This window comes from Pangasianodon hypophthalmus, chromosome 27 (assembly GCF_027358585.1).
Source record: "Pangasianodon hypophthalmus isolate fPanHyp1 chromosome 27, fPanHyp1.pri, whole genome shotgun sequence".
NCBI classification, from domain to species: domain Eukaryota; kingdom Metazoa; phylum Chordata; class Actinopteri; order Siluriformes; family Pangasiidae; genus Pangasianodon; species Pangasianodon hypophthalmus.
The window spans coordinates 258,063-266,699 of NC_069736.1; the positions used below are offsets into that span (position 1 = coordinate 258,063).

The window sequence follows — 8,637 nt, forward strand, 5'->3', positions numbered from 1 at the left end:
GTGTCTCCTGAGCGTGTGACAGTAATAGTGAGTATAGTGAGGTGCCGACCGTGCGCAGGTGTCTCCTGAGCGTGTGACAGTAATAGTGAGTATAGTGAGGTGCCGACCGTGCGCAGGTGTTTCCTGAGTGTGTGACAGTAATAGTGAGTACAGTGTGAGGTGCCGACCGTGCGCAGGTGTTTCCTGAGTGTGTGACAGTAATAGTGAGTACAGTGTGAGGTGCCGACCGTGCGCAGGTGTTTCCTGAGCGTGTGACAGTAATAGTGAGTACAGTGTGAGGTGCCCACCGTGCGCAGGTGTTTCCTGAGTGTGTGACAGTAATAGTGAGTATAGTGAGGTGCCGACCATGCGCAGGTGTCTCCTGAGTGTGTGACAGTAATAGTGAGTACAGTGTGAGGTGCCGACCGTGCGCAGGTGTTTCCTGAGTGTGTGACAGTAATAGTGAGTATAGTGAGGTGCCGACCATGCGCAGGTGTCTCCTGAGTGTGTGACAGTAATAGTGAGTACAGTGTGAGGTGCCGACCGTGTGCAGGTGTTTCCTGAGCGTGTGACAGTAATAGTGAGTACAGTGTGAGGTGCCGACCGTGCGCAGGTGTTTCCTGAGTGTGTGACAGTAATAGTGAGTACAGTGTGAGGTGCCGACCGTGTGCAGGTGTTTCCTGAGTGTGTGACAGTAATAGTGAGTATAGTGAGGTGCTGACCGTGCGCAGGTGTTTCCTGAGCGTGTGACAGTAATAGTGAGTATAGTGAGGTGCCGACCGTGTGCAGGTGTTTCCTGAGCGTGTGACAGTAATAGTGAGTACAGTGTGAGGTGCCGACCGTGCGCAGGTGTTTCCTGAGCGTGTGACAGTAATAGTGAGTACAGTGTGAGGTGCCGACCGTGCGCAGGTGTTTCCTGAGCGTGTGACAGTAATAGTGAGTACAGTGTGAGGTGCCGACCGTGCGCAGGTGTTTCCTGAGCGTGTGACAGTAATAGTGAGGACAGTGTGAGGTGCCGACCGTGCGCAGGTGTTTCCTGAGCGTGTGACAGTAATAGTGAGTACAGTGTGAGGTGCCGACCGTGCGCAGGTGTTTCCTGAGCGTGTGACAGTAATAGTGAGTACAGTGTGAGGTGCCGACCGTGCGCAGGTGTTTCCTGAGTGTGTGACAGTAATAGTGAGTACAGTGTGAGGTGCCGACCGTGCGCAGGTGTTTCCTGAGTGTGTGACAGTAATAGTGAGTACAGTGTGAGGTGCCGACCGTGCGCAGGTGTTTCCTGAGCGTGTGACAGTAATAGTGAGTACAGTGTGAGGTGCCGACCGTGCGCAGGTGTTTCCTGAGCGTGTGACAGTAATAGTGAGTACAGTGTGAGGTGCCGACCGTGCGCAGGTGTCTCCTGAGTGTGTGACAGTAATAGTGAGTACAGTGTGAGGTGCCGACCGTGCGCAGGTGTTTCCTGAGCGTGTGACAGTAATAGTGAGTATAGTGAGGTGCCGACCGTGTGCAGGTGTTTCCTGAGTGTGTGACAGTAATAGTGAGTATAGTGAGGTGCCGACCGTGTGCAGGTGTTTCCTGAGCGTGTGACAGTAATAGTGAGTACAGTGTGAGGTGCCGACCGTGCGCAGGTGTTTCCTGAGCGTGTGACAGTAATAGTGAGTACAGTGTGAGGTGCCGACCGTGCGCAGGTGTCTCCTGAGTGTGTGACAGTAATAGTGAGTACAGTGTGAGGTGCCGACCGTGCGCAGGTGTTTCCTGAGCGTGTGACAGTAATAGTGAGTATAGTGAGGTGCCGACCGTGTGCAGGTGTTTCCTGAGCGTGTGACAGTAATAGTGAGTATAGTGAGGTGCCGACCGTGCGCAGGTGTTTCCTGAGTGTGTGACAGTAATAGTGAGTACAGTGTGAGGTGCCGACCGTGCGCAGGTGTTTCCTGAGCGTGTGACAGTAATAGTGAGTACAGTGTGAGGTGCCGACCGTGCGCAGGTGTTTCCTGAGCGTGTGACAGTAATAGTGAGTACAGTGTGAGGTGCCGACCGTGCGCAGGTGTCTCCTGAGTGTGTGACAGTAATAGTGAGTACAGTGTGAGGTGCCGACCGTGCGCAGGTGTTTCCTGAGCGTGTGACAGTAATAGTGAGTATAGTGAGGTGCCGACCGTGTGCAGGTGTTTCCTGAGTGTGTGACAGTAATAGTGAGTATAGTGAGGTGCCGACCGTGCGCAGGTGTCTCCTGAGCGTGTGACAGTAATAGTGAGTACAGTGTGAGGTGCCGACCGTGCGCAGGTGTTTCCTGAGCGTGTGACAGTAATAGTGAGTATAGTGAGGTGCCGACCGTGCGCAGGTGTTTCCTGAGCGTGTGACAGTAATAGTGAGTACAGTGTGAGGTGCCGACCGTGCGCAGGTGTCTCCTGAGCGTGTGACAGTAATAGTGAGTATAGTGAGGTGCCGACCGTGCGCAGGTGTTTCCTGAGTGTGTGACAGTAATAGTGAGTACAGTGTGAGGTGCCGACCGTGCGCAGGTGTTTCCTGAGTGTGTGACAGTAATAGTGAGTACAGTGTGAGGTGCCGACCGTGCGCAGGTGTTTCCTGAGCGTGTGACAGTAATAGTGAGTATAGTGAGGTGCCGACCGTGCGCAGGTGTTTCCTGAGTGTGTGACAGTAATAGTGAGTATAGTGAGGTGCCGACCGTGCGCAGGTGTCTCCTGAGCGTGTGACAGTAATAGTGAGTACAGTGTGAGGTGCCGACCGTGCGCAGGTGTTTCCTGAGCGTGTGACAGTAATAGTGAGTATAGTGAGGTGCCGACCGTGCGCAGGTGTTTCCTGAGCGTGTGACAGTAATAGTGAGTACAGTGTGAGGTGCCGACCGTGCGCAGGTGTTTCCTGAGCGTGTGACAGTAATAGTGAGTACAGTGTGAGGTGCCGACCGTGCGCAGGTGTCTCCTGAGCGTGTGACAGTAATAGTGAGTATAGTGAGGTGCCGACCGTGTGCAGGTGTTTCCTGAGCGTGTGACAGTAATAGTGAGTATAGTGAGGTGCCGACCGTGTGCAGGTGTTTCCTGAGCGTGTGACAGTAATAGTGAGTACAGTGTGAGGTGCCGACCGTGCGCAGGTGTTTCCTGAGCGTGTGACAGTAATAGTAAGTACAGTGTGAGGTGCCGACCGTGCGCAGGTGTTTCCTGAGCGTGTGACAGTAATAGTGAGTATAGTGAGGTGCCGACCGTGCGCAGGTGTTTCCTGAGCGTGTGACAGTAATAGTGAGTACAGTGTGAGGTGCCGACCGTGCGCAGGTGTTTCCTGAGCGTGTGACAGTAATAGTGAGTATAGTGAGGTGCCGACCGTGCGCAGGTGTCTCCTGAGCGTGTGACAGTAATAGTGAGTATAGTGAGGTGCCGACCGTGCGCAGGTGTCTCCTGAGCGTGTGACAGTAATAGTGAGTATAGTGAGGTGCCGACCGTGCGCAGGTGTTTCCTGAGCGTGTGACAGTAATAGTGAGTATAGTGAGGTGCCGACCGTGCGCAGGTGTTTCCTGAGCGTGTGACAGTAATAGTGAGTATAGTGAGGTGCCGACCGTGCGCAGGTGTTTCCTGAGCGTGTGACAGTAATAGTGAGTATAGTGAGGTGCCGACCGTGCGCAGGTGTTTCCTGAGTGTGTGACAGTAATAGTGAGTATAGTGAGGTGCCGACCGTGCGCAGGTGTTTCCTGAGCGTGTGACAGTAATAGTGAGTATAGTGAGGTGCCGACCGTGTGCAGGTGTTTCCTGAGCGTGTGACAGTAATAGTGAGTATAGTGAGGTGCCGACCGTGCGCAGGTGTTTCCTGAGCGTGTGACAGTAATAGTGAGTACAGTGTGAGGTGCCGACCGTGTGCAGGTGTCTCCTGAGTGTGTGACAGTAATAGTGAGTATAGTGTGAGGTGCCGACCGTGCGCAGGTGTCTCCTGAGCGTGTGACAGTAATAGTGAGTATAGTGAGGTGCCGACCGTGCGCAGGTGTTTCCTGAGCGTGTGACAGTAATAGTGAGTATAGTGAGGTGCCGACCGTGCGCAGGTGTTTCCTGAGCGTGTGACAGTAATAGTGAGTATAGTGAGGTGCCGACCGTGCGCAGGTGTTTCCTGAGCGTGTGACAGTAATAGTGAGTATAGTGAGGTGCCGACCGTGCGCAGGTGTTTCCTGAGTGTGTGACAGTAATAGTGAGTATAGTGAGGTGCCGACCGTGCGCAGGTGTTTCCTGAGCGTGTGACAGTAATAGTGAGTATAGTGAGGTGCCGACCGTGTGCAGGTGTTTCCTGAGCGTGTGACAGTAATAGTGAGTACAGTGTGAGGTGCCGACCGTGCGCAGGTGTTTCCTGAGCGTGTGACAGTAATAGTGAGTACAGTGTGAGGTGCCGACCGTGCGCAGGTGTCTCCTGAGCGTGTGACAGTAATAGTGAGTATAGTGAGGTGCCGACCGTGCGCAGGTGTTTCCTGAGCGTGTGACAGTAATAGTGAGTATAGTGAGGTGCCGACCGTGTGCAGGTGTTTCCTGAGCGTGTGACAGTAATAGTGAGTACAGTGTGAGGTGCCGACCGTGTGCAGGTGTTTCCTGAGCGTGTGACAGTAATAGTGAGTACAGTGTGAGGTGCCGACCGTGCGCAGGTGTCTCCTGAGCGTGTGACAGTAATAGTGAGTACAGTGTGAGGTGCCGACCGTGCGCAGGTGTTTCCTGAGCGTGTGACAGTAATAGTGAGTATAGTGAGGTGCCGACCGTGCGCAGGTGTTTCCTGAGCGTGTGACAGTAATAGTGAGTATAGTGAGGTGCCGACCGTGCGCAGGTGTTTCCTGAGTGTGTGACAGTAATAGTGAGTACAGTGTGAGGTGCCGACCGTGCGCAGGTGTTTCCTGAGCGTGTGACAGTAATAGTGAGTATAGTGAGGTGCCGACCGTGCGCAGGTGTTTCCTGAGCGTGTGACAGTAATAGTGAGTATAGTGAGGTGCCGACCGTGCGCAGGTGTCTCCTGAGCGTGTGACAGTAATAGTGAGTACAGTGTGAGGTGCCGACCGTGCGCAGGTGTCTCCTGAGTGTGTGACAGTAATAGTGAGTATAGTGAGGTGCCGACCGTGCGCAGGTGTTTCCTGAGTGTGTGACAGTAATAGTGAGTACAGTGTGAGGTGCCGACCGTGCGCAGGTGTTTCCTGAGTGTGTGACAGTAATAGTGAGTATAGTGAGGTGCCGACCGTGCGCAGGTGTTTCCTGAGTGTGTGACAGTAATAGTGAGTACAGTGTGAGGTGCCGACCGTGCGCAGGTGTCTCCTGAGCGTGTGACAGTAATAGTGAGTACAGTGTGAGGTGCCGACCGTGCGCAGGTGTTTCCTGAGTGTGTGACAGTAATAGTGAGTATAGTGAGGTGCCGACCGTGCGCAGGTGTCTCCTGAGCGTGTGACAGTAATAGTGAGTATAGTGAGGTGCCGACCGTGCGCAGGTGTTTCCTGAGCGTGTGACAGTAATAGTGAGTATAGTGAGGTGCCGACCGTGTGCAGGTGTTTCCTGAGCGTGTGACAGTAATAGTGAGTACAGTGTGAGGTGCCGACCGTGCGCAGGTGTTTCCTGAGCGTGTGACAGTAATAGTGAGTACAGTGTGAGGTGCCGACCGTGCGCAGGTGTCTCCTGAGCGTGTGACAGTAATAGTGAGTATAGTGAGGTGCCGACCGTGCGCAGGTGTCTCCTGAGCGTGTGACAGTAATAGTGAGTACAGTGTGAGGTGCCGACCGTGTGCAGGTGTCTCCTGAGCGTGTGACAGTAATAGTGAGTATAGTGAGGTGCCGACCGTGCGCAGGTGTTTCCTGAGCGTGTGACAGTAATAGTGAGTACAGTGTGAGGTGCCGACCGTGCGCAGGTGTTTCCTGAGCGTGTGACAGTAATAGTGAGTATAGTGAGGTGCCGACCGTGTGCAGGTGTTTCCTGAGCGTGTGACAGTAATAGTGAGTATAGTGAGGTGCCGACCGTGCGCAGGTGTCTCCTGAGCGTGTGACAGTAATAGTGAGTACAGTGTGAGGTGCCGACCGTGCGCAGGTGTTTCCTGAGTGTGTGACAGTAATAGTGAGTATAGTGAGGTGCCGACCGTGCGCAGGTGTTTCCTGAGTGTGTGACAGTAATAGTGAGTACAGTGTGAGGTGCCGACCGTGCGCAGGTGTTTCCTGAGTGTGTGACAGTAATAGTGAGTACAGTGTGAGGTGCCGACCGTGCGCAGGTGTTTCCTGAGTGTGTGACAGTAATAGTGAGTATAGTGAGGTGCCGACCGTGCGCAGGTGTTTCCTGAGTGTGTGACAGTAATAGTGAGTACAGTGTGAGGTGCCGACCGTGCGCAGGTGTCTCCTGAGCGTGTGACAGTAATAGTGAGTATAGTGAGGTGCCGACCGTGCGCAGGTGTTTCCTGAGCGTGTGACAGTAATAGTGAGTATAGTGTGAGGTGCCGACCGTGCGCAGGTGTTTCCTGAGCGTGTGACAGTAATAGTGAGTACAGTGAGGTGCCGACCGTGCGCAGGTGTTTCCTGAGCGTGTGACAGTAATAGTGAGTACAGTGTGAGGTGCCGACCGTGCGCAGGTGTTTCCTGAGCGTGTGACAGTAATAGTGAGTATAGTGTGAGGTGCCGACCGTGCGCAGGTGTTTCCTGAGCGTGTGACAGTAATAGTGAGTACAGTGTGAGGTGCCGACCGTGTGCAGGTGTTTCCTGAGCGTGTGACAGTAATAGTGAGTATAGTGTGAGGTGCCGACCGTGCGCAGGTGTTTCCTGAGCGTGTGACAGTAATAGTGAGTACAGTGTGAGGTGCCGACCGTGCGCAGGTGTTTCCTGAGCGTGTGACAGTAATAGTGAGTATAGTGAGGTGCCGACCGTGTGCAGGTGTTTCCTGAGCGTGTGACAGTAATAGTGAGTACAGTGTGAGGTGCCGACCGTGCGCAGGTGTTTCCTGAGCGTGTGACAGTAATAGTGAGTACAGTGTGAGGTGCCGACCGTGCGCAGGTGTTTCCTGAGCGTGTGACAGTAATAGTGAGTATAGTGAGGTGCCGACCGTGCGCAGGTGTTTCCTGAGCGTGTGACAGTAATAATGAGTACAGTGTGAGGTGCCGACCGTGCGCAGGTGTCTCCTGAGCGTGTGACAGTAATAGTGAGTATAGTGAGGTGCCGACCGTGCGCAGGTGTTTCCTGAGCGTGTGACAGTAATAGTGAGTACAGTGTGAGGTGCCGACCGTGCGCAGGTGTCTCCTGAGCGTGTGACAGTAATAGTGAGTATAGTGAGGTGCCGACCGTGCGCAGGTGTTTCCTGAGCGTGTGACAGTAATAGTGAGTACAGTGTGAGGTGCCGACCGTGCGCAGGTGTCTCCTGAGCGTGTGACAGTAATAGTGAGTACAGTGTGAGGTGCCGACCGTGCGCAGGTGTCTCCTGAGCGTGTGACAGTAATAGTGAGTATAGTGAGGTGCCGACCGTGCGCAGGTGTTTCCTGAGCGTGTGACAGTAATAGTGAGTATAGTGTGAGGTGCCGACCGTGTGCAGGTGTTTCCTGAGTGTGTGACAGTAATAGTGAGTACAGTGAGTAGTTTAAGCTCCTTACCGTGCGCAGGTGCTTCCTGAGGATGTAAAGGATGAAGCCCCAGATCCTCGACGCCACTCCGAGGAAAGTGCGGAGTCCGAGTAAACACTGTCGGGTCTTCAGCATGCTGGACCATAGGACACACCGCTTAGCCCTGTGATTAGCCCTGTGATTAGCCCTGTGATTAGCCCTGTGATTAGCACTGCTCCTGGGTTTATTAGCCGCTCACCCAGTCCCACAGCGCCGCTGCTTCAGCGCGGAGATTCCCAAAGAACCGAGTTGAAGTTAAACTCTTCACACCAGTGTGTGTGCGCGCGCGCGTGTGTGTGTGTGTGTGTGTGTGTGTGTGTGTGTGTGTGTGTCTGAAGCGCTGCGCCACGCACACACACTCCTGCAGCTCGGAGGCTAACAAGCTAACACAGGGCAAACTGAGGAAACCTGGCTCCACTGAGTTGGCTTAGCATGCTAGGCTAACTTGACTTGTTTTCTATCTGCCACCTAGCAAAGCTAAGCTAAACTAGCAAGCCCTTGGCCAATTCGCCTGGAGAAGCGGATAAAAACTCCACAAATCGACGGAAATTTTAAACTGGTACAAAAAGCTTCGACTTTATTCCCCACCGCGTGTGTCACAGCGCAGGGAGGAGAGAGTCCGCACACACAGCGTCAAACAGCGCTTCCGAGAGAAACATCCAGGAGAGAACTGTGAGCCGCCATTACTGCTCTGCCTACGTCACTTCCCGGGGGGGGGGGGGGGGGGGGGGGGTAGTGGTGGTGGTAGTGGGGGTGAGAACGCGCGCTCTCTAGTGTCGAGATCGAGCACAGCTCAGAGCAATACAACACACTTCTGTTATTACAGTTTTTCTCGATTACTAAAACACTATAACCAGGCATTTGAACTAAAATTTCAAAACCATAACGCCATTTATCAAAAACACCCCAATTCCCTAAACTCTAAACACTACTCCCCTGTTTTTACACACCAGTCAGGTGAAAACACTAAGAGTCAAAACTGAACACACATCAATCAGATCCTTCAATAGAGAGATAAAAGGGCCTGAATCAGTTCACTGAGTTTTGGAACAATGGATCCACAGAGAA

General features: G+C 53.4%; 1 protein-coding gene across 1 annotated transcript in view; it reads right to left on the reverse strand.

The window, feature by feature from the left end:
• Window positions 1-8,269, reverse strand: part of ctdnep1a (CTD nuclear envelope phosphatase 1a) — an 18,019-nt gene extending 9,750 nt beyond the window's left edge. The window contains exon 1 of the mRNA XM_053230677.1: window positions 7,561-8,269. Coding sequence (XP_053086652.1) covers window positions 7,561-7,665 — 105 coding nt within the window. The 5' untranslated portion in view covers window positions 7,666-8,269. The remainder of the gene's footprint in view (window positions 1-7,560) is intronic.
• Between the last annotated feature and the right edge of the window lie 368 nt (window positions 8,270-8,637).